The sequence below is a fragment of the Oncorhynchus gorbuscha genome, unplaced genomic scaffold (assembly GCF_021184085.1).
Source record: "Oncorhynchus gorbuscha isolate QuinsamMale2020 ecotype Even-year unplaced genomic scaffold, OgorEven_v1.0 Un_scaffold_1021, whole genome shotgun sequence".
Taxonomy (NCBI): domain Eukaryota; kingdom Metazoa; phylum Chordata; class Actinopteri; order Salmoniformes; family Salmonidae; genus Oncorhynchus; species Oncorhynchus gorbuscha.
The window spans coordinates 194,425-220,869 of NW_025745933.1; the positions used below are offsets into that span (position 1 = coordinate 194,425).

The 26,445-nt window shown below is 41.7% G+C and overlaps 1 protein-coding gene and 1 long non-coding RNA gene across 2 annotated transcripts in view; both read right to left on the reverse strand.

The window, feature by feature from the left end:
- LOC124021014 (gastrula zinc finger protein XlCGF26.1-like) overlaps positions 1 to 23,941 on the reverse strand; it is a 100,884-nt gene extending 76,943 nt beyond the window's left edge. The window contains exons 1-2 of the mRNA XM_046336326.1: positions 23,884 to 23,941; positions 17,500 to 17,745 (exon numbers count right to left, since the gene is read on the reverse strand). Coding sequence (XP_046192282.1) covers positions 17,500 to 17,602 — 103 coding nt within the window. The 5' untranslated portion in view covers positions 17,603 to 17,745; positions 23,884 to 23,941. The remainder of the gene's footprint in view (positions 1 to 17,499; positions 17,746 to 23,883) is intronic.
- Positions 1,432 to 3,642, reverse strand: LOC124021018. Its single transcript, XR_006836182.1, has 3 exons — positions 3,591 to 3,642; positions 3,398 to 3,465; positions 1,432 to 2,850 (listed from the first exon to the last, which is right to left on the reverse strand). It is a non-coding gene; the product is annotated as an uncharacterized LOC124021018 (long non-coding RNA).
- Positions 23,942 to 26,445: the final 2,504 nt, after the last annotated feature.

Here is a 26,445-nt window from a genome sequence, read left to right on the forward strand (position 1 = left end):
TGTGGTCTAATACTTGTTTTCCTGTTTACTTACTAAATAATTCGTTATTGTAATTCAATGTAAATTAAGTAACAACATTGTTTAGTAACAACCATGTTTAGCGTTATCTTGTCCAAATATGACATGATTCCACTATTTTGAATCAGTTTATCACTTTCAAAGAGGGACTTTTATTTTGAGTGCGAACCACAAATTCCACTATTGTTGCTAGCTTCACAAGCGGGTACCAGGCCTATGTCCAGCTGGAGGACGGAGATGTTGGCCACATTCAGATAGAAATTAATTATGTTGAACAAACATAAATATGAATGTCAGTTCTATTCAGAGGATTTCTATCTGCAACTTCCCCACAACGAACCTAAGCTAACGAACCTGCAAAGCCGAACAAATTAACGTGTTGTGGACCCCGCGCCGTGTGCTTTTTTTAATCACATTCTTCACTCACTCGGTTTGACACAAAACCTTTCCCAAACGTCATAATACCTTGAATGGTTTGTTATCTAACATGTCATGACGTTATTTCGATATTAGACTGTTTAAAAGTGATATTACATACCTGTAGTGATAAAGAAAAAAGGACAGCACAGCTCAGGCGTTTTGTTTATTCTAAAGAATTGTGTGCGTCTACCGGAACTTCCTGGTCCCCCACTACCACAGTGCAACAGCGACATCTATTGGACTGATGGACTAACTACTGCTAAAGCATGTAGAATATAAGTGATATTGATTAGCTAGACAAAAAAAGAGGTTTTAAAAAACTAAAGCGGTGCCTGTTTTCGTGTCTACGTTTTTCAACCCATTACATATGCATTGTAGATGATCTCTGTGGAAGGCCAAGAAGATCATCAAGAACCTCAGCCACCAGAGACACGGCCTGTTCACCCTGTTACCATCTATCAGGCGGAGACAGTACAGGTGCATCAAAGCTGGGGCCAAGAGAATGAAACCACTTCTATCTCCAGGCCACAAGACTGTTAAACAGTCATCACTGATTTGATTTAGAGAATATTGGTGACGTGCGACTTGGCTTGTCCCAATGTGTGACATGTACTGAGTAGATAAATACAGATATATATTATTTTGAATAAAATGTGATAAACACATGTACTTTTGTTTATTGATGTACAGATTATGTAGTAAAAAAGGTCCCCCCCCCAAACTAATGGTAATAACTGATAATCCCACCATCTCTATCTGATACATGCAGTGTCTGCTTGCTCATTACCACAGAAAACTGCAGACGGAAAAGGCAATTGCAACCTCTTTGCAATAAGGAATTGAGACCAAAAGCTTGAGAAGTTTAAGAGAGTGTTTAATACCAAGGATACAGTCAGCTGAGTGCATGCATTTAGAAAGCTCACAACACATGTTATACTCTTCCCTTATGGGCGTCACCTCCCCAGCTATCCATTTATACTGATAACACTCTTATCCCTTGCCTGCTAGCTAGCCAACTACTATTAACAGTCACATCAAACCATGCAGCTAGAATAACAGCAAAGTAACTACTTTTAATTTCCTTTGACCTGGTTTTAAATGGACATTTCTTTGTATATATCCATAATGATTTTGCGGATTCATAATTTCAACTGGCTGAGACAAGATGTCAGTCTTGTCCTGACATGTTAATTCTCAATAGGATAGTGCATATTGAATTTCAATAATGAAACGATGTTGCAAATGTTGAGAGAAAGACAGCAACGTTTGTACAACAAAACAAAAATGTTAGGCTAGAAGCAAGGGGAAATAATGTCTAGATGCCTTTTACAGTGGAGATCAAGTTAATTAATTGGCTGGCTGGGCTGATGGGCCAGTGGATGAGCAGGGATCTGTCAGACAGAACAGAAAACAAGATTCCCATTTTTGCATCATCTGTGCTAAACAATGTTTTTTGAATCGCTTAGAACACGTCTCAACCAATCACAAAGCTTGTTTTGACCAACCCGTTGTAGAATATTTTTGAACAATAGCCTGTATAGAAATCAAAAGGTCTTGGGTGCTGCAGTATGCCTCATTCATTATCATGCACTGTTCTGAAATAAAAAAATATATTCGGTGTTCTGGGAATCCACAACCTTTGACATGTGACGCTTACAAAAAGAAGAACTGTTTGTAAAACTGCGTATCTAAGGCTCTGGTCTGTTCTAGGAGTGAGGGTAAACAATAGGCATGTTCTCTGCTGTCCACTTTATATTTCATTATTATTATGGAAAGAGGGGAGAGTCACTTGTTTTTCCTCAAGCATTCAGGGAGGGTCTGATGAACATTTAGCGCAGATGATGTTGGGAAGTATTTACCACAGTCAGAGCAAGAGTAAGGCTTCTCTCCTGTATGTAAACGTTGGTGTATTTTGAGATGCTCCGTTGAGAAAAACTCTTCCCGCAGTCAGAGCAGGAAAAATGCTTTTCTCCTGTATGTTCATGTGCTTAAAAAAAAAGTATACATTTTTTAAATTTTACCCCCTTTTTCTCCACAATTTCGTAGTATCCAAATGTTTAGTAGTTACTATCTGGTCTCATCGCTACAACTCCGGTACGGTCTTGGGAGAGACCTCCCGATCGCGGCCGGCTGCGACAGAGCCTGGTCTCGAACCCAGAGTCTCTACCTTAGACCACTGCACCACCCGGCTTCTCTCCTGTGTGTGTTCTGTTCTCTGGTGAACTGTTAGGTCAGATGATGTTATTAAGCATTTTCCACAGTCAGAGCAAGAGTAAGGCTTCTCTCGTGTGTGTATTTTTAGCTTTGAAAGACTTGGGAAAATCTCTTTACAATGTGGGAAGTGGTGAGACCTCTTAGGTCTGTGATCTTCCTGCTGTTGCTCTCCGGATATAGAGAATGTCTCAATGTGACCTGTGTGAACAGCATCAGAAATAAAAGTCAGTGTGATAAACAGTGATTATACAAAATATTATGAACACCTGCTACTTCCATGACATAGACTGACCAGGTGAAAGCTATGATCCCTTATTGATGTCACGTGTTAAATCGCTGTAGATGAAGGGGTATAGACAGGTTAAATAAGGATTTTTAAATATTGAGATCATTTAGACATGGATTGTGTATGTGTGCCATTCAGAGGGTGAATCAGCAAGACAAAAGATTGAAGTGTCTTTGAACGGGGTGTGGTAATAGGTGTCAGGCCCACCGGTTTGTGTCAAGAACTGCAATGCTGCTGGGTTTTTCACACTGAACAGTTTCCCTTATGTATCAAGAATGGTCCACCACCCAAAGGACATCCAGCCAACTTGACACAACTGTTGGAAGCATTTGAGTCCACAGGGGCCAGCCTCCCTTGTACAGTCCATTAGGGCTGTCCCTGACACCAAGATTAATCTGTTCTTCCAACCAATCAATTGGTTTAAATTTTTAAACATGCGTTTGATGCGATGACTATCACCTGTTGTCTCTCTCTCTTCCCTGCTGCAGCGACCACCACAGAACATCACGCTGTCCATCGTCCTGAAGCTGCAACATAATCACAGCCATTTCTGACTGAAAAGTTATCGATAGCCTAGCATAGCATTTTGTCCAGCTAGCAGCAGGTAAATTGGTCACGGAAATCAGAAAAACAATCAAATTAAATCGTTTACCTTTGATGAGCTTCGGATGTTTTCACTCACGAGACTCCCAGTTAGATATCCAATGTTCATTTTTTCCAAAAATATTATCCGTTTGTTCTTCACGTTTGGCTGAGAAATCGCCAGAAATTGCAGTCACGAAAACACCAAAAAAAATATTCAAAATTAGCTCCATAATATCGACAGAAACATGGCAAACGTTGTTTATAATCAATCCTCAAGGTGTTTTTCAGATATCTATTGGATAATATATCCACCTGGACAATTAGTTTTTCAGTATGACCGATTGGAATAATGGCTACCTCTGTATTTTAGGCATAAATGCGTAAAAAAACGTCACAATGCTGTAGGCACCTTGGGGAATACGGAGAAAAAGTAATCTGGTTCATAGCCCATTCACTGCTCAATAGGGACGCATTGGAACGCAGAGCTTTCAAAAGATGAGTCACTTCCGGATTGGATTTTTCACAGGCTGCAATATCAATTCTGTTGTACTCACAGACAATATTTGTACAATTTTGGAAACTTTAGTGTTTTCTATCCTAAGCTGTCAATTATATGCATATTCTAGCATGTTGTCCTGTCAAAATATCCCGTTTACTACGGGAACGTTATTTTTTCCAAAAAATGAAAATACTGCCCCTTAGTCACAAAAGGCAGCTTCTACCCCCAAGCCATAAGTTTGCTGAACAATTCATCAAATGGCCACCTGGACCATTTGCGTTGTATTTGAATGTGATTGCTTTTATCAAATATGTTTATTTTGTTATTGTGTGCTGAATTATATTGTTTTGTACACATACAGTACCAGTCAAAAGTTTGGACACACTTCCTCAATCAAGGGTTTTACTTCATTTGTACTATTTTCTACATTGTAGAATAATAGTTAATAATGACCAAATGCTCGTATTTCTGTGTTTTATGTTATAATTAAGTCTATGATTTGATAGAGCAGTCTGACTGAGCGATGGTAAGCATTCATTCAAACCATACTTTCGTGCGTTTTGCCAGCAGCTCTTTGCAATGCTTCAAGCAATGAGCTGTTTATGACTTCAAGCCTATCAACTCCCAAGATTAGTCTGGTTTAACCGATGTGAAATGGCTAGCTAGTTGTGGGTGTGCGCTAATAGCGTTTCATTCGGTGACATCACTCGCTCTGAGACTTGGAGTAGTTGTTCCCCTTGCTCTGCAAGGGTCGTGGCTTTTGTGGAGCGATTGGTAACGATGCTTTGAGGGTGGCTGTTGTCGATGTGTTCCTGGTTCGAGCCCAGGTAGGGGCGAGGAGAGGGTCGGAAGCAATACCGTCACACTGGCAATACTAAAGTGCCTATAAGAACATCCAATAGTCAAAGGTATATGAAATACAAATGGTATAGAGAGAAATAGTCCTATAACTACAACCTAAAACTTCTTACCTGGGAATATTGAAGATTCTTTGTTAAAAGGAACCACCAGCTTTCATATGTTCTCATGTTCTGAGCAAGGAACTGAAACGTTAGCTTTCTTACATGGCACATATTGCACTTTTACTTTCTTCTCCAACACTTGTTTTTTACATTATTTAAACCAAATTGAACATGTTTCATTATTTATTTGAGGCTAAATTGATTTTTATTGATCTATTATATTAAGTTAAGACAAAAACACTATGAAATAACACATATGGAATCATGTAACCCAGAAAGTATAAAAAAATATTCAACCTTCGTTGAAAGTCATGCGTCCTCCGATACACAACCCAACCAACCAGCCGTACCTGCGTGGTTAGCGCACGACCCGCCACAGGAGTCGCGATGAGACAAGGACATCCCTACCGACCAAGCCCTCCCTAACCCGGACGACGCTAGGCCAATTGTGCGAGCCTGGGCGCGAACCCAGAGATGCTGCTGGCGCTACAGCGCCCTTAACCACTGCGCCACCCGGGAGGCCAACCCAACACTCTTAACCGCTATCAATTCACTTCAATATAGTTACTCAAATACATTCATCATCAATGACTAAAATAATGATTCTAGTATTAAAATACAATTTAATAAACACAAGTAGTCGATTCATAGCCTGTTTATTATTAAACAAAAGGTATTTAGTAATATAAAATAATTCACCCAAACTAATGCTGAAAACTGATCATCACAACATCTTTATCTGATATACACGGAGTGTACAAAACATTAGGAACACCTTCCCAATGTCAAGTTGCACCTTCTTTTGTCCTCAGAAGAGCCTCAGTTCATCAGGGCATGGACTCCCAAAGTGTTGGTGTTCCACAGGGATTCTGGCTCATGTTGAATGCTTCCCACAATTATTTCAAGTTGGCTGGGAGTGGATCTCTACTCCGAATAGCTCCTTCCATCTCCTCCCACAGATGAACAATTGGATTGAGATCTGGTGACTCGTCAGGCCACTGCAGTAAACTGAATTCACTGTCATGTTCTTGGAACCATTCCTGGACAAGCGTTGTGCCATGGGGCATAATCCTGCTGAAAAAAAATCTAAGGGATGCACCTGATTGGCAATGATGTTTAGATATCCTGTGGTATTCAAACATTGCTCCACTTTTATCATCAAGGGGCCCAGTGTGTGGCATGAGAACACACTCCACACCATCACCACCAGCCTGCAATGTTGACACACAGCAGGGATTATTGTACTCGTGGTTTCCTCCATACCCTAGTCCTCCCATCAGCATGACACAGCAGGACCAGTGTTTTCATTCCTCAGCTCACTGCAACCGCACTTTGTTTTTTTGCTGGAAGCTAATGAGGATCCATAATAAATACACAAAAACTACATCATTGAGGAACAGAGCTTTCACCTGAGTTCACCTGGTCAGTCTACATCATGGAAATAACAGGTGTCCTTAATGATGTGTCTACCAGCTCATTCCCACAGAAAACTGCAGAGGGAAGCAGTACCACCCAGTCAAGCATCAGGCTCCATTGTGAGACGTCTCACAGAGGATACTGATGAAGCTTCTCTCCTTTATGTATACATTGGTGTCTTTTTTTTGTTTCAAATATCTTTATTAAACACACACAAGAATGGTGTATAGGTATACAAGACAGGTATACAATTCTTATCTAAACATAAAAGAGCATACAGGAACAACAAGACCCAGAGTTCTGGGTGCAGAACAAATAATACAAAACACGACATACAAAACAAGGACACGTAGAAAGAAAGAGGGAAGATGCCCCCAAAAAAACCTCCCAACTGCTCGGGTGGCAGGGCCAGCACATGCTGCCCAAAGGTAGATTAAAATATTACAATTGAGAGTGCGTTAAGTACAAATTCACAGTGTCGACTCGTCCAAGTAGGAGAGGAAAGGCTGCCAGATTTGATCAAATGTTGATAATTTATTGTTCAGAATATATCTAATTCTTTCTAAGTGTACAGTGTTTGCCAATTCACTGAGCCATCATTTGGTAGAGGGCGCTTCCCTCCTTTTCCAAAACAACAAGATTAGTGTTTTTGCCGAGATGAGACCGTACGAGATTAGTTGTTTTTGGGGGTTGGTTCATCCGTTTAGGGACTCCGATACTCCCAGGATTATCAGAAACGGGTCTGGATCTATTTAAGTCTCCAAAACTTCCCAAAAATTCCACACCAATAACCATGCAAGCTAGAGCATAGGGCAAAGCAGTGGAGTAGTGTACCCTGCGTAGCCTGACATTTATCACAAGTAGGGGATGTGTAAGGAAATATCCTATGCAGTTTAGTTTTGGAATAGTGTAATCTTGAATTGTATGAGACGATGTCTGGAATTAATGGAGCATGTGTGGATATACTTCAAGCTCTCTTCCCAGTCTGCCACCGAGATGTCAGTCCCTAGTTCTTCCTCCCATTTTGCCTTGATGGCATCTGTAGAAGGTGTGCTAACAGATTGAAAAGCATCATATAGACGCGATATCAGTTTCTGAGGTGAGGCATATTTTTATGCATCCGTCAAACATGGAAGGTTTAGCATTCTCAAATGTTGGGAGGTGTTTTCTAACATAGTCTCTAATTTGTAGGTATCTGAAAAAATTACTTCTGGGAAGATTATAAATTTCCCTCAGCAACTCAAAGGAAGCAAAGGTCCCTTCTATGTATAAATCCCCCATGGTACTTATCCCCAACTCTCCCCATCGCTCAAAAGGTGTTATCAAGGTTAGAAGGGGCAAAGGAGGGATTCCTGGCGACAGGGAGCATGAATGACATTGGTCTAAGCTCAAAGTGAACTTTAATTTGCTTCCAGATTCGGACTGTGCTATGTGAAATAGGATTGTTACAATAAAGTGACATCTCCAGATTGACAGGCGACAAAATCACAGCGCCAATAGAGAAGGGGTGACACTCCTCCCGCTCCATACTAAGCCAGCTGGATGCCTGAAGTACGTCATCCAACAGAAACGTAACAACGCGGCCCAGTAATAAAATATCAAATTTGGGAGAGACAATCCTCCTTCCAGCTTGGATTTACAGAGGTGTTTTTTACCTATCCTGTGTGTTTTATAATCCCAGATGAAAGGATTGATAATTGAGTCCAGTTGTTTATGAAAGGATTTAGGTATGAATACTGGGATGTTCTGATATAGGTAGAGCAGTTGTGGGAGGAAGACCATTTTAATGGCATTAATTCTTCCGAGCAGAGAAATTGGGAGAGTTCTCCAAAATAGTATGTTTGCTTTGAGTTTTTGTATCAGAGAGGGGAAATTCTCTTTAAATAGTAAGGAGTATTGTTTGGTAACTACAATTCCTAGGTAGGTAAATATTTCTGAAGATAACTTAAATGGGAGATGTTCTAGCCAGGAGGTATTTTGCGACCGTATGGGCATTAATTCACTCTTGTTCCAATTTATTCTGTATCCCGAGAAGGTACCAAACAAATTGATCACATCAAGAATAGCTGGGATACTAGCCTGGGGTTCTGTTACATAGAGAAGAGCGTCTGCTAAAGAGCGTCTGCTAAATGACTTAAATGTAAATGTAATGTAATGTAAAGAAGGATGTCATCTGCGTATAGGGAGATCTTATTTAGAGTATCTTTAGTATTATAGCCGTGTATTGCTGCATGAGATCTAATCGTCTGAGCGAGCGGTTCGATAATTAGGGCGAAGAGCATAGGCGAAAGCGCACAACCCTGCCTTGTCCCCCTGTTGAGGTTAACCTCTTGCTCCTACCCGACACACAGGCATCCCATCTAAACATCTGGAAATGCAAATGCGCTACGCTAAACGCTAATAGCACTCGTTAAAACTCAAACGTTCATTAAAATACACATGCAGGGTACTGAATTAAAGCTACACTCGTTGTGAATCCAGGCAACAAGTCAGATTTTTAAAATGCTTTTCGGCGAAAGCATGAGAAGCTATTATCTGATAGCATTTAACACCCCAAAAGACCCGCAGGGGACGTAAACAAAATAATTAGCATAGTCGGCGCTACACAAAACTCACAAATAAAATATAAAACATTCATTACCTTTGACCATCTTCTTTGTTGGCACTCCTAGATGTCCCATAAACATCACTATTGGGTCTTTTTTCCGATTAAAATCGGTCCATATATAGCCTAGATATCGATCTATGAAGACTGTGTGATCAAGGAAAAAAATAGCGTTTTATAACGTAACGTCATTTATTTAAATTAAAAAAGTCGACGATAAACTTTCACAAAACACTTCGAAATACTTTTGTAATGCAACTTTAGGTATTAGTAAATGTTAATAAGCGATCTAATTGATCACGAGGCGATGTATATTCTATAGCTGTACGTCTGGAAATAATGTCCGGGTAAATCTCAACCAAAATATCCGGTCAGTGACCGGAAGAAAGGCGCTGCCTTGTGTCCGTTTGACCAAGAAACAAATCGTAGGCAAATGACAAGACTGTTGACATTTACATTTACATTTAAGTCATTTAGCAGACGCTCTTATCCAGAGCGACTTACAAATTGGTGCATTCACCTTATGAGATCCAGTGGAACAGTCACTTTACAATAGTGCATCTAAATCTTAAAGGGGGGTGAGAAGGATTACTTATCCTATCCTAGGTATTCCTTAAAGAGGTGGGGTTTCAGGTGTCTCCGGAAGGTGGTGATTGACTCCGCTGTCCTGGCGTCGTGAGGGAGTTTGTTCCACCATTGGGGGCCAGAGCAGCGAACAGTTTTGACTGGGCTGAGCGGGAACTGTACTTCCTCAGTGGTAGGGAGGCGAGCAGGCCAGAGGTGGATGAACGCAGTGCCCTTGTTTGGGTGTAGGGCCTGATCAGAGCCTGGAGGTACTGAGGTGCCGTTCCCCTCACAGCTCCGTAGGCAAGCACCATGGTCTTGTAGCGGATGCGAGCTTCAACTGGAAGCCAGTGGAGAGAGCGGAGGAGCGGGGTGACAGCATCGTGTGGAAGCTGTAGGTATTGCAACCTCGGCCCCATTTAATGTGGTTCACCTTTATCAATGGGTTCAAGTGGCGCATGGATATATTTTTCCATTTTCAGTGATCAGATTTTCCTGCACTTTTCGATGAAACGCACGTTCTGTTATAGTCACAGCCGTGATTTAACCAGTTTTATAAATGTCTGAGTGTTTTCTATCCACACATACTAATCATATGCATATACTATATTCCTGGCATGAGTAGCAGGGCGCTGAAATGTTGCGCGATTTTTAACAGAATGTTCAAAAAAGTAGGGGGTAGGAGTAACAGGTTAAATCGGGGCTACAATGATTGGTTAGTGAGTATTCTGGCACAGGGGTTCCTATATAAAAGCTGGATCCAATTCATGAACCTATCTCCAATATGACATTTCTGTAGGACCTTGAATAGATAGGGCCACTCAACTGGTCAAAGGCCTTTTCAGCGTCAAGAGATATGACGGCAAGGTCCACGTTGGGTAACCTCTGAGAATACATAATATTGAAGAGGCGCCTGAGATTGAAGAATGAGTTTCTGTTAGGGATAAAGCCGGTCTGATCCGAATGGACCAATTTGCCAATTAAAGTGCTAAGCCTGTTAGCCAGAGTTTTTGCTAGAATCTTTTGGTCTGTATTAAGGAGAGATATTGGTCTGTATGACCCTACCTCTTCTGGATCTTTACCCTTCTTATGTATAACTGTAATGAACGCTTCATCCAAAGTAGAAGGGAGAGCTCCATCCTAATTGGCCTGAACCAACATTTTGTGCAGGTAGGGAGAGAGCATGTTGCTGAATGTTTTATAGAATTCACCAGGGTATCCATCTGGGCCCGGGGTCTTGCCACTCTTTAGAGATTTAATTGTTTCTCAAATTTCATCAAGAGATATTTCCTTATTCAGGAAGTTAGAATCTTCCTGGTTCAGGGCAGGAAAATTACAGTCCTCCAAAAATGTTTGCATAATTAAGGGGTTAGGATCCGCTTTAGATGTATATAGAGTCTCATAAAACTGCCGGAATCTCTCATTGATGTCTTGGGGGGAAGAGAGTAATTCCCCAGATGTAGATTTAACCCTGTGAATCATTCGGTCACTCACATTTTTTCGAAGATGTCTGGCGAGTAATTTGTGTGGTTTGTCACCAAACTCAAAATATTTTTGCTTGGCATAGAGAAAAGATTTAGCAATTTTAGCTGAGAGAATCTGATTATATTCACATTTTAAAGAGGTAATTTTTTTATGTTTCTCCATAGATGGGTGGCTAGCATTCTCCCTATCCAGTAAGTGATTTTGTCCCTCCAGTTTTCCTCTGTTTTGCCTACTCCTGGCAGCCTGAAAGGAGATGATACAGCCTCTCAGATAAGCCTTCAGTGCTTCCCACAATAATGCTGGGGAGGTCTCTGTGTTGTCGTTGGTATCAAAAGAAAATGTAATTTGGTCTTTAAGATATTCACAGAATGTTGGTTCTGTGAGGAGCTGAGGATTTAACCTCCAGACCCTCTCGTTTGGTACAATGCCACCCAATCTCAGGGAGAAGGTGAGTGGACTGTGGTCCGAGATTATAATATCATGATACCTCACATTACAGGTATAGGGGAGTAGTCTAGCATCCAAAAAAAAGTAGTCAATTCGAGTGTAAACCTTGTGAACATGAGAGTAAAAGGAGTATTCCCTACCCGTAGGGTTAGCGATCCTCCATATATCAAATAAGTTCAATTTTTTTATGTAGGTATTCAAGAATTCGCTTGAATAGGAGGTAGGGGTTCGCCGGGTAGAGGATCTATCCAAATATTGGTCTAGCACACAGTTAAGGTCCCCTCCAATGACCAGGTTAGTATGGGAGATATCTGGAATCAGGGCAAGGACTCTTTTGAAAAAAGAGGGGTTGTCAATGTTTGGCCCATAGATATTTAGTAGAGTTACTGAGGTAGAGTGGATTTCTCCTATTGCAATCACATACCGACGCTCTTTATCCTCAATAGTGGTTTTATGTAGAAAGGGAAATACTTTCCGTACCAGAATCGCTGTGCCTCTCGTTTTGGCAGAGAAGTTAAAGTGATACACTTGCCCCACCCACCTACACTTAAGTCTGCTATGAGAGTTATTCTTCAGATGAGTTTCTTGCAAAAATATAATATCAGACGAGAGTGCTTTCAAGTGGGCTAGGACCTTGCCCCTCTTAATTGGTTCGTTTAAACCCTTGACATTCCAGGAAGTGAATGTTAGCCCCGCCCTCCTCTCGTTTGTAGTTCCTATGGTGGCCTGCATACCATGTAACTTGATAAAAAAGGTAAGAAAGCACACCAAACCATCACGATCAGCATATGTAGCACCTACACCCGAGCAGTATCCAACCCACCCCTCCCCCCCTGCAAGCACCTTTACTTCCCACTCCCCCTGCAAGCACCTTTACTCCCCCCCCCCCATCAACCCACATTTAACAGGCATGTACAAACAGGAGAGAAAAAAAAAGGAAAAATAAAAATAATAAACATTGTCTGGCCGATGCCAAAAAAGCACGGCGCGACCTCGAACAAGAGGTAAAACAAAAATAAAATCCCAACTATACGTTCACCTCTCACTATTCTAGAACTTCTACTAACATATGAACTGAGAAGGCTCCCGCGAGGTAAGTGTTCAGTTAGCATCTAATAAACCTAAACCGAATAAGTTGCAATTTAAACATATTGCGCATTTAAGCATCATCCTGGGTCAATCCCAGAGATAAGCAAGATATAGCCTCGAGATTATATTGCTAAGCACTGCCGGTCAAAAAATAAACCATCCGCAACCGACATAGTCAGCCGTACCTTTACATACTGTGGGTCAGGAGATCGGAACAAGGAATTGTTAAATTAAACGTTCCCCCCATAAAAAAAAAATATGTTTAATAAAAAAATAAAAAAAAATAAAAAAATATACACACACACACACACACACACACACACACACACCTATATATACATACACACATGCATACACACACACATATACATGTATGTATACATATCCACACAAAGAAATCATATATAAAAAAATATATTTAAAGAATATGTATATACATCCATATGCACATATACACATACCAACATTCATATCCCAGAATAACAATCTACACTGATTTAAAATATACACATACATAATACTAAAATGCTAAGAGAAAATAGTAATAGAGTACAAATAGCAATTATATGTACGCACACCTACACGGACATAAACACTGCAGAGGGCCGGGAGAGAGGCCCACGGCCAGACAAAGGCAGAACGGCACAAAACATCAACCTGCCAACCAGGTGTCTGCCCCCTCCCACCCATCACCCCCAGTCCCCTGCAAGCAATATATAAATGGTATGGTAGTAAGAATAATATAAGGATTGTAAAATAAATAACGAAACAAAACAAAAGTGTGGGAATATAAGTAGATCCATCCGAAGGTGTCAGTGATCAAACCTGGAAGTAAAAAATATGCATCGCTGAGCACCGCCGGGATGAAAGTGAATTTAACGTTAAATGAGAGCTCCGACCGCCATTCATTGGTCTGCTCAGCCTCTTACTACATGCTCGGTAGCCCTTGTTGAGCCCGTTTAATACGTTTTCACCCAATATGGTATAGTATGGATTCGAGTCCATGAGCAGGCCCTAACACGCAATGACAAGGCACTCTAACCTGTACGGGGGATTGGTGTATATCCCCGGATAAAGTTCTCTGCGTCCAAAACCGGGGAGAGTCAAATCTTCTCACCGGAAGGCGGGGTAATTCTTAGTCTTGCAGGGAAGAGTAAGGCTGGGCGAAGATGGAGTTTGTAGAGTTTGGTCATGACATCTCTGTAGTCGGCGCGATGCTTTGCCACGTCGGGCGCATAATCCTCATATACACGGAATGGATGCCCTTTATGTGACAGGTTGCCCCTCATTCAAGCTTCACGCAGGATAAGATCCTTGGTCTTGAAACTGTGACAACAGATGATTACTGGGCGAAGACGTTGGCCCGGTCCAGGCACTGGGACAAGGGAGCGATGTGCGCGGTCCAGCTGGGGATCCAAATCCAAAACATCCGATCCCATTGCATCCTTCAATAGCTTGGCGAAGAAGTCGGTGGGGCGAGAGCTCGCCTCCACTCCCTCTGCCAGACCAACAACGCGAAGGTTATTACGTCTGGATCGGCCCTCCAGGTCCACCACTTTCACAGAATGCCTCTGCACAGTATCCTGCAATGACGTGCATAGCTTCTCTAACTCGTCGATCCTACCAACGTTGAATTCAGAAGCTTTCTCAAGGTCCACAATACTCTGGCCATGCGAAGCGACCGTTCGAATGATGCTCTCGATTTTGGTGTCCAGTTCAGCAATAGTGGCCTTAAGATCCTCAGCTATAGCAACACGTAGCTCCCCCAAAGCCCGGGTAAGTTCTGTAAGTGTCACATTGTTGCATGTGCCTCCCGCCATGTCTGTCTCATTGTTTAGTGGGGAGTAAGCCTCCGTTGTGGATTTATTGTCCTTTGGTCGCTCGGAGATTCGATCCAGCAACCTTTCAGTTAATGGCCCAATGCGCTAACCACTAGGCTACCTATGTACATGTATGTATATGTTCATGAGTTTTCAGGTAGTCCAGTCGAGAAAAACCCTTTCCACAGTCAGAGCAGGAGTAAGGCCTCTCTCCTGTGTGTGTTCTCTGATGACCTTTTAGCTGAGATGCTGTTGTGAAGCGTTTTACACAGTCTGAGCAGGAGTAAGGCTTCTCTCCTGTATGTATCCGTTCATGTGTTTTTAAGGTGCCCAGTTGAGAGAAAGTCGCCCCACAGTCAGAGCAAGAATAAGGCTTCTCTCCTGTGTGTGTTCTATGATGAACTTTTAGCTGAGATGCTGTTGTGAAGCGTTTTACACAGTCTGAGCAGGAGTAAGGCTTCTCTCCTGTATGTATCCGTTCATGTGTTTTTAAGTGGCCCAGTTGAGAGAAAGTCTTTCCACAGTCAGAGCAGGAGTAAAGCTTCACTCCTGTATGGACACATTCATGTGTTTTTAAGTAGCCCAGTTGAGAAAAACTCTTTCCACAGTCAGAGCCTTTGTGAAAACGTTCATGTTGTTTTAAGGTGCCCAGTTGAGAGAAACTCGCCCCACAGTCAGAGCAGGAGTAAGGCTTCTCTCCTGTGTGCACTCTCTGATGACCTGTCAGAGCCTTTGATGTTGTGAAATTCTTCCCACAGTCAGTACAGGAATACAGATTCTCAACTGTGTGAATTTTTTGGTGTATTTTTAGCTTTGAAAGAATTGGGAAAATCTCTTTACAATGTGGGCAGTGGTGAGACCTCTTAGGTCTGTGATCTTCCTGCTGTTGCTCTCTGGATGTAGAGAATGTCTCAACATGGTCTCCTGTGTGAACAACATCAGAAGAACCAGTCAGTTGGTGTGATATACAGTGGGGAGAACAAGTATTTGATAACCTGCAAAATCTGCAGTGTTTCCTACTTACAAAGCATGTAGAATTCTGTCATTTTTATCATAGGAATCTGAAACAAAAATCCATTAAATCACATGATTTTTAAGTAATTGATTTGCATTAGTATTTGATCACCTACCAACCAGTAAGAATTCCGGCTCTCACAGACCTGTTAGTTTTTCTTTAAGAAGCCCTCCTGTTCTCCACTCATTACCTGTATTAACTGCACCGGTTTGAACTCGTTACCTGTATAAAAGACACCTATCCACACACTCAATCAAACAGGCTCCAACCTCTCCACAATGGCCAAGACCAGAGAGCTGTGTAAGGACATCAGGGATGAAATTGTAGACCTGCACAAGGCTAGGATGGGCTACAAGACAATAGGCAAGCAGCTTGGTGAGAAGGCAACAACTGTTGGCGCAAATATTGGAAAATGGAAGAATTTCAAGATGGTCAATCACCCTCGGTCTGGGGCTAAATGCAAGATCTCACCTTGCCGGGCATCAATGATCATTAAGGAAGGTGAGGGATCAGCCCAGAACTACACGGCAGGACCTGGTCAATGACCTGAAGAGAGCTGGGACCACAGTCTCAAAAAAAACATTAGTAACACACTACGCCGTCATGGATTAAAATCCTGCAGCGCACGCAAGGTCCCCCTGCTCAAGCTAGCGCATGTCCAGGCCCGTCTGAAGTTTGCCAATGACCATCTGGATGATCCAGAGGAGGAATGGGAGAAGGTCATGTGGTCTGATGAGACAAAAATAGAGCTTTTTGGTCTAAACTCCACTCGCCGTGATTGGAGGAAGAGGAAGGATGAGTACAACCCCAAGAACACCATCCCAACTGTGAAGCATGGAGGTGGAAACATAATTCTTTGGGGATGCTTTTCTGCAAAGGGGACAGGACGACCACCGTATTGAGGGGAGGATGGATGGGACCATGTATCGCAAGATCTTGGCCAACAACCTCCTTCCCTCAGTAAGAGCATTGAAGATGGGTCGTGGATGGGTCTTCCAGCATGACAACGACCCAAAACACACAGCCAGGGCAACTAAGGAGTGGCTCCGTAAGAAGCATCTCAAGGTCCTGGAGTGGCCTAGCCAGTCTCCAGACATGAACCCGATAGAACATCTTTGGAGGGAGCTGAAAGTCCGTATTGCCCAACGACAGCCCCGAAACCTGAAGGATCTGGAGAAGGTCTGTATGGAGGAGTGGGCCAAAATCCCTGCTGCAGTGTGTGCAAACCTGATCAAGAACTACAGGAAACGTATGATCTCTGTAATTGCAAACAAAAGTTATGTACCAAATATTAAGTTCTGCTTTTCTGGTGTATCAAATACTTATGTCATGCAATAAAATGCAAATGATTTACTTAAAAAAAAAAAAATCATACAATGTGATTTTCTGGATTTTTGTTTTAAGATTAAGTCTCACAGATTAAGTCTCTCACAGTTGAAGTGTACCTATGATAAAAATTACAGACCTCTACATGCTTTGTAAGTAGGAAAACCTGCAAAATCGGCAGTGTGTCAAATACTTGTTCTCCCCACTGTACATGTCAATCAAATGTATTTTATGAAGCCCTATTACATCCAAAGTTGTCAAACAGCTTAACAGAAACCCAGCCTAAAATCCTAAAGAGCAAGTAATGCATATGTTAAAGCAGTGGGCCCAAAAGAACTCCCTAGAAAGCAGAAACCTAGGAAGTAACGTAGAGAGGAACCAGGCTCAGAGGGGTGGCCAGTCTTCTTCTTGCTGTATCAGGTGAAATATGTATTCATATGAGTAGGTTGTACAATCAAAGGGGGAATAAAACTATTCTACAAGTGGGTAAAAGTTTAAAGCTAAAACTATGGTAATGGTTGTGGACATTATGAGCCACTTCACTACTTCACTTCTTTAGTCGACACTCTGATATCCCAGTGAATAAAACAAATGCTGACAATACTGGTGTCAAACCATGCAAGTGTCAGTAGCATGAAGTAACATCTACCTTCTCATTGAAACAGTTCATCATGAAACAGTTCTACTGCAACTTTTCATACACAGTGGGAAGTTGGAATGAATAAACTTAGTTAGAACCTGCTCTTACCACGAGAAACACATGTTCCAATCTTCTCCTCCTCTTCTTCATCTTTAATGTTGACATTCAGCTCCAGTGTTTGACTGCAGTCTTCCAGCTTCACTGATGCCATCTCTGGATCCTGCAGTGCAAACTGGGCTCCACTGTAACAATCAGGACCCAGTGACTGTGGGTTTGGACTCAGTGTGGAAGGAGAGAGGCAGGCTGGGTTTGTCCTCACTGTTGATGTTACCGGCCTCAGACTTAATTCTAGTCCTGTAGTAACAATGAACAACAGACAAAAAGTTATTTTCTAAGACAGTTCTGGCACTTTCTTTATTCTCTAAAAACATATTATATTAGTTATTGTTAATTGATCTAATTCAGTGCTTAACTTGGACTGAAATAGATACCGGTACTGTTTATATTTAGGTGCAGCAGCTCCACAATACTGTTGAGGTAATATTCTAGAAGAGGAACATGAGCTCAAACAGTAGACATTTGAGGTGAACTGTCCAAGTCAAGCACTGATCCCATTTCAATAGATCTGGTAGCTAAGCATTGACAACAAAACATGGATTCCTTCACATTAGACAAAGTATACACTCTAAAATCAGGCTACACAACTTAAGTGTACTTAATCTATAGTAGATTTCCTCAATTCACATAAATGCATAAATTACCATTTAGTACAAGGTTGCAGTATGTATTGGGCAGAACTATGTACTATTTTCCTGAATAACCGTGTCTTCACTTTATTATTGTATCAAAAATCAATAGTAAAAATAAAAAATACCAAACGTGTTATTACCTGAATGGATTTGTTACCTAGCATGGTATTACATGTTCTTTTGATATTAGACAGTATAAACATGTTATTACATACCAGTAGTAAAAAATAGAGACACAAATATTGTCTTCTTAACATCACAGTTCTGCCCATATCTTTATTCTGAAGAAGGTTGCGTGCCTGCCCAGAACTTTCCACTCACTACCAACTATGGTAGTGAGTACCCCAACTATGGTAGTGAGTACACCAACTATGGTAGTGAGTACACCAACTATGGTAGTGAGTACACCAACTATGGTAGTGAGTACACCAACTATGGTATGAGTACACCAACTATGGTAGTGAGTACACCAACTATGGTAGTGAGTACACCAACTATGGTAGTGAGTACACCAACTATGGTAGTGAGTACACCAACTATGGTAGTGAGTACACCAACTATGGTAGTGAGTACACCAACTATGGTAGTGAGTACACCAACTATGGTAATGAGTATACCAACTATGGTAATGAGTATACCAACTATGGATGAGCCCACTGGCCGGCAGTGTGAGAAGATGGCGGCAGTGTGAGAAGAGGTCTTTGGCCGACATTCAGCAAATGTTCTGGTCAATGAAACATCCGATACAGTTTTCTGTTCCCAGAACTAAAATCTGTTATAAACAAGAGTGGACTAAGTTTTGTAGACTTTACCCTAAGCAAAAAAAAAATCTTCGGTGCAATCGTCCGTGCATTCAGAGATCCTTGAGATGGCCTTTCCCATTATATGAGTGGCATTTTTGTATTTATTAGGGATCCCCATTAGCTGCTGCCAAGGCAGCCCCTACTCAGCTACTCTTGTCCCCAGCACAAGGTGCATCTGTGTAATGATGATCATGCCATTTAATCAGCTTCTTGATATGCCACACCTGTCAGGTGGAAGGATTATCTTGGCAAAGGAGAAAATCTCGCTAAAAAGGATGTACACAAATTTGTGTACAAAATTTGAGAGCAATAATGATCCATTTCTGCAGTGCAATTGACAACCGTGGCTATAAATGATAAAAAGCCCACCTTAATGAAGCATTTTACCACGTGCCTCAGCTCATCCACACCTCACTAGCTTCGGGTAGCTGTATACCAATCGAGTACCACAGTATAAATCCTAATTCGCAAAACACATAGCAGTCAAATAGGAAAATGGTTCCAATAATTTCTCTCATAGGGGATTTTAGAAACACTTAAACAAGGGCTGTGTTTCATGTAGGCCTACCCTGGTGTTTTGATAACCATGTAAATCTCTCTAGGACAAAATCATCAATATATTTGCCTGTATTTACCCCCACAAAAATGACATGTAATTAGCTGCTAATGTGGCTATAATAAACAACTACAAAATTCTGATGGTCTAGACAAGACTGCCAAATCGAGACAAAAAGGTAAGGATCTCTGGATTAAATAATGTTAACCAAATTTAGTAATGAATAAATAGGCTAAATGTATTTAAATTGACAATTCTCTGAACTGTCTTGTGCAAGTTTTAAATTGACACAATACCTGTTAGCAAAGGTGTCAGCTAGAGATGATGTGCAGGAGCTTGCAGGGATTTGTAGTTTAGCATGACGTCTACTTTGACACTAATCACCGTTTTCAAATCAGAGAAGAAATACAGTCTAATATATTGATAAGTCACCTTGTCCAAGAGAAATGTACACAGTTATCAAAACATCACGCCAGGGTAAGCCTACACGAAACATTTGGTAGAAATTATGTACATATATGGAGGAACATAAATACTGTAACACAAGAGAGAGATACACATATAGAGTGCATTTGCCATTCTGGTAAAATGCATTGTCTATTGTATAGGAGAGGAGAACAGAGGAGGCCATAGATGTATAGTCTGCTGATCTTAGACAACCACATGAAGAGAAGGCGACACATAGTCCAGCTATCCTAGGCGCCATACACAAGGTCAGAGGGATATACAAAGGAGGGGGTCAGCCAAATGACCAACTGATGGATTATAGACATAACTCACATATTCTTAGGACATGGAGATGCTGAAGGAATGACAGGGGAGACACAGTCTGCTGATCCAAGATAAAGACACACATTGAGCTAAGTGCAGGGACAAAGCAAGCCTAGAAAATAGAGGAATGTATAGTATTTTTAGTATAGCTGAGCACGCTAAAAACAGAGGAGACACATAGTCTGCTGACCCTAGATAACACACATACAGAAGAACGCATTAAGCTGAGTGCAGGGACAAAGCAAGGGTCTTGTCATCATTATAATCTGACGGAAAGCAGATATGAGCGTTATTGGGCCGAACAAGCAGGATGCACGGATTGGGATGTAACTTCATTTACATGTGGGATGGACTCATATATGTTGTATGTGTATAAATCAGAGCGGGTGCTCTGAAAAGGTGTGTGTTCCGCGGACCACTCCGGCTTGAAAATACGTTGTATTAAAAAGTCTATTGTTGAATTCACCAGTTCTTGTAAGCGTCATATTTGAACCGATTTTCCACGACAAACACAGCCCTTATGTTAAGTGCTTCTAAAAGTAACTTAAATGAACAATTTGAACCATATGATAAACAAAAATGGAAATATCACACTTACATAAGAATTCAGACCCTTTACTCCGTACTTTGGTTTTATTATTTAATATTGGTAATGTGAGGACTTTTGTTGTTAGCGTTTGGTTATGTTTCTTTGGGTTGGGGTGGGTGTGTGTGGGGGGGGGGTTGTGATTGTTGATTGCTCTATTTGGAACTAATGAATGTGTAAAATATATATATATAAATAAGAACGATGGAGGCCACTGTGTTCTTGGGGACCTTCAACGCTGCATAAATGTATTGGTTCCCTTCCCCAGATCTGTGCCTCGACACAACCCTTTTCATGGAGCTCTACAGGCAATTCCTTCAACCTCATGGCTTGGATTTTGCTCTGACACGCGGGATCTTATATAGACAGGTGTGTGCCTTTCCAAATCATGTTCAATCAATTTCATTTATAACCGGTGGACTCTAATTAAGTTGTAGAAGAGTCTCTAGGATGATCAATGGAAACAGGATGCACCTGAGCTCAACGTCAAGTCTCATAGCAAAGGGTCTGAATTCTTACACTACTGGTCAAACGTTTTAGAACACCTACTCATTCAAGGGTTTTTCTTTATTTTTACTATTTTCTTCATTATAGAACAATAGTGAATACATCACAACTATGAAATTACACATTTGGAATCATGTAGTAAATAAAATAAAAAAAGTTAAGTCAAAGTATATTTTATATTTGAGATTCTTCAAATAGTCACCCTTTGCCTTCATGACAGCTTTTCATTCTCTCAACCAGCTTCATGAGGAATTCCTTTCCAACCGTCTTGAAGGAGTTCCCACATATGCTGAGCACTTGTTGGCTGCTAGTCGCTCTGGATAAGAGCGTCTGCTAAATGACTTAAATGTAATGTAATGTAGAACTTTTAAAACACTGGCAGTTTGTCTACTTCACTTCTTTAAATTTACTACCACTTGGCTACCCCTACCCCAGTCAACAGCCCTGCACCACCCACAGCAACTTGATCAAGCCTCCCCCATTTCTCCTTCCCCCAAATCCAGATAGCTGATGTTCTAAAAGAGCTGCAAAATCTGTACCCCTACAAATCAGCTGGGCTTGACAATCTGGACCCTCTCTTTCTAAAATGATCCACCGCAATTGTTGCAACCCCTATTACTAGCCTGTTCAACCTCTCTTTCGTATCGTCTGAGATCTCCAAAGGTTGGAAAGCTGCCAAGGTCATCCCCCTCTTCAAAGGGGGAGACACTCTAGATCCAACGGTTACAGACCTACATCTATCCTGCCCTGCCTTTCTACGGTCTTTGAAAGGCAAGTTAAAAAACAGATCACAGACTATTTCAAATCCCACCGTACCTTCTCCGCTATGCAATCTGGTTTCCGAGCTGGTCATGAGTGCACCTCAGCCACGCTCAAGGTCCTAAAAGATATCACCGCCATCGATAAGAGACAATACTGTGCATCCGTATTCATCGACCTGGCCAAGGCTTTCGACTGTCAATCACCACATTCTTATGGGCAGACTCAACAGCCTTGGTTTCTCAAATGACTGCCTCGCCTGGTTCACAAACTACTTCTCTGATAGAATTCAGTATGTCAAATCGGAGGGCCTGTTGTCCGGACCTCTGGCAGTTTCTATGGGGGTGCCACATGGTTCAATACTCAGGCTGACTCTCTTCTCTGTATACATCAATGATGTCTCTCTTGCTGCTGGTGATTCTCTGATCCACCTCTACGCAAACGAAACCATTCTGTATACTTCTGGCCCTTCTTTGGACACTGTGTTACCTAACCTCCAGACGAGCTTCAATGCCATACAACTCTCCTTCTGTGGCCTCCCAACTGCTCTTAAATGCAAGTAAAACTAAATGCATGCTCTTCAGCCGATCACTGCCCTCACCTGCCCGCCTGTCCAGCATCACTACTCTGGATGGTTCTGACTTAGTGGACCATTGTAATGTGGACCATTACAAATACCTAGGTGTCTGGTTAGACTATAAACCGTCCTTCTAGACTCACATTAAGCATCTCCAATCTAAAACTAAATCTAGAATCAGCTTCCTATTTCACAACAAAGCCTCCTTCACTCATGCTGCCAAACATACCCTCATAACACTGACTATCCTACCGATTTTTGACTTCCGCAATATAATTGACAAAATAGCCTCCAGCACTATCACAGTGCCATCCATTTTGACACCAAAGCCCCATATACTACCCACCACGGCGACCTGTATGCTCTCGTTGGCTGGCCCTAGCTTCATATTTGTCGCCAAACCCACTTGCTCCAGGTCGTCTATAAGTCTTTGTTAGGTAAAGCCCAACTTATCTCAGCTCACGGGTCACCATAGCAGCACGAGCTCCAGCAGGTATATTTCACTGGTCACCCTCAAAGCCAATTCCTCCTTCGGCAGCAGAGAACTGGAAGGAAAGGCGACCAATGACTGGAGCAATTGCAAAAATCAATGAAGCTGGAGACTCATATTTCCCTCACTAACTTTAAGCACCAGCTGTCAGAGCAGCTCACAGATCACTGCACCTGTACATAGCCCATCTGTAAAAAGCCCATCCAACTACCACATCCCCAGACTGTTATTTATGTTTTGCTCCATTTCACACCACTCCAGTGTTTAATTGCTAAATTGTAATTACTTCGCCACTATGGCCTATTTGTTAACTTACCTCATTTGCACACACTGCATATAGATTTTTCTATTGTGTTATTGACTGTACGTTTGTTTATTCCATGTGCAACTCTGTGTTGTTGTTTGTGTCGCACTGCTTTGTTTTATCTTGGCCAGATCGCAGTTGTAAATGAGAACATGTTTTCAACTGGCCTACCTGGTTAAATAAAAGGTTACATTGAAGAAATGTAATACTCTGAGCACTCCAGATGTCCCTGTGAATAAAACAAATGCTGACAATACTGGTGTCAAACCATGCAGGTCTCAGTAGCATGAAATAGCATCTACCTTCTCATTGAAACAGTTCATCATGAAACAGTTCTACTGCAACTTTTAATGCACAGTGGGAAGTTGGAATGAACAACAAACTTCTTACCATGAGAAACCTCTTCTTCATCTTTAATGTTGACATTCAGCTCCAGTGTTTGACTGCAGTCTTCCAGCTTCACTGATGCCATCTCTGGATCCTGCAGTGCAAACTGGGCTCCACTGTCACAATCAGGACTCAGTGACTGTAGGTTTGTACTCAGTGTGGAAGGAGAGTGGCAGGCTGGGTTTGTACTCAGTGTGGAAGGAGAGTGGCAGGCTGGGTTTGTACTCAGTGTGGAAGGAGAGTGGCAGGCTGGGTTTGTACTCAGTGTGGAAGGAGAGTGGCAGGCTGGGTTTGTCCTCACTGTTGACGTTAACGGCCTCAGACTTAATCTGAGTCGGTCTGTAGTAATAAAGACAAACAGACACAAGAGTTATTTTCTTGACAGTTCTGGCACTTTATTCCCTAAAATATATATTATATTTCTTCTTGTTAAATTATCTAATTCAGTGCTTGACTTGGACTGAAATAGGTGCCCATGCTCATTTTGGGTGCCGGTAATGTTTATATTTAGGAGCAGGAGCTACACATGACTTTTGAGCTAATATTCTATAAGAGGAACATTACATTTACATTTAAGTCATTTAGCAGACGCTCTTATCCAGAGCGACTTAGAACATGATCTCAAGCAGTAGAAATGTAAGTATTCTGCTCCGGTGAGCTCCTGTCCAAATTAAGCACGGATCTCATTTCAGGTAGCTAAACATTGACAACAAATACAGGACTAACATTAGGACTAAGATCGAATTGTACTACACTGGGGCTGTAGTGGAGCAGGTTGAAGTTCCGTGGAGTCCACATCACCAACAAACTAACATTTTTTTTTTAAATTTAATTTTACCTTTATTTAACTAGGCAAGTCAGTTAAGAAAAATTCTTATTTTCAATGACGGCCTAGGAACAGTGGGTTAACTGCCTGTTCAGGGGCAGAACGACAGATTTGTACCTTGTCAGCTCGGGGATTTAAACTTGTAACGCTCTAACCACTAGGCTACCCTGCCACCCAAGCACGCCAAGACAATTGTGAAGAGGGCACGACAAATCCTATTCCCTCTCAGGAGACTGGAACTATTTGGCATGGGTTCTCAGATCCTCAAAAGGTTCTACAGCTGCACCATCGAGAGCATCCTGTCTGGTTGCATCACTGCTTGGTATGGCAACTGCTTGGCCTCTGACTGCAAGGCACTACAGAGGGTAGTATGTACAGCTCAGTACATCACCGGGGCCAAGCTTCCTGCCATCCAGGACCTCAAAACCAGGCGGTGTTGGAGGAAGGCCCTAAAATTGTCCAAGACTCCAGCCACCCTAAGTCATAGACTGTTCTCTCTGCTACCGGACAGCAAGTGGTACCAGAGCACCAAGTTTAGGACCAAGAGGCTTCTAAACACCTTCTAACCCCAAGCCACAAGACTCCTGAACAGCTAATCAAATGGCTACTGAGACTATTTTCATTTGCGCCCACCCACGCTGCTGCTACTCTCTTATCTATGCATAGCCACTTTAATAACTCTACCTACATGTACATAAGTACCTCGACACCGGTGCCCCCCACACATTGACTGTACCCCCTGTATATTGCTCTGCTATTGTTATTTAATGCTGCTCTTTAATTATTCTTCTCTTACTTTTTCTAAGGTATTTTCTTAAAAATGCATTGTTGGTTAAGGGCTTGTAAGTAAGCATTTCACTTTAAGGTCTACACCTGTTGTATTCGGCTCATGTGACAAAATGTGATTTGAAAACATTAATTCATTCACATTAGACACACAACGTAAGAGCACTTTATAGTAGATTTCATAAATTGACATAAAATGACTCCAAAACCATGTAGTACATTGCAAGGTCACTGTTTGTTTTAGGCAGCACTGTTACTATTTTCCTGAACAACCACGTCTTCATTGTATTATTTCAATCAAAAGACAATTGTATTACCGGTTTACACTACAGTAACAGACCGAGAGGGGGCCGCCATTTTACCAGCTCGTTAATTTTACACAAAACCAATAACATGCATCAACAAAAAATCTCAAATAAATGGATTCTTTATGAAATTACCTTGAGAAAAATGTACATCCACTCAGACAAACCCAAAGTCTCTAGCTATGTAACTTGTAAAATAGTTAACCACATTCTTCACTCGGTTTGACAAAAATTACACATCAAACGTGACAATACCTTAATGGATTTGTTACCTAGCATGGAATGACATGTTCTTTCGACATTGTAAAGTTTAAACGCGCTATTACATACCTGTAGTAGTAAATTGAAACGGACACATATAAAGGTTATCTTCTTGACTGCATCGTTCTGGCGCTTTCTTTATTCTGAAGAATGGTGCCCGCGTGCCGCGAACTTCCTGTTCCCCACTACCACAGTGCAACCTTCCGTGCATTCCGGGATCCTTGGGATGGCCCTATCCCATGCCACAAGAAGGCAGTAGATGCTACTACTAATGCCGCCGCCGCCGCCTCCTCAGTGGTGTAAACTAAAGAACTTAAGTAAAAAAAAGTCTTTAAGAGATGACAAAAGCAGTTTTCTTTGAAAAATAAATTAATATTTATTTATAGG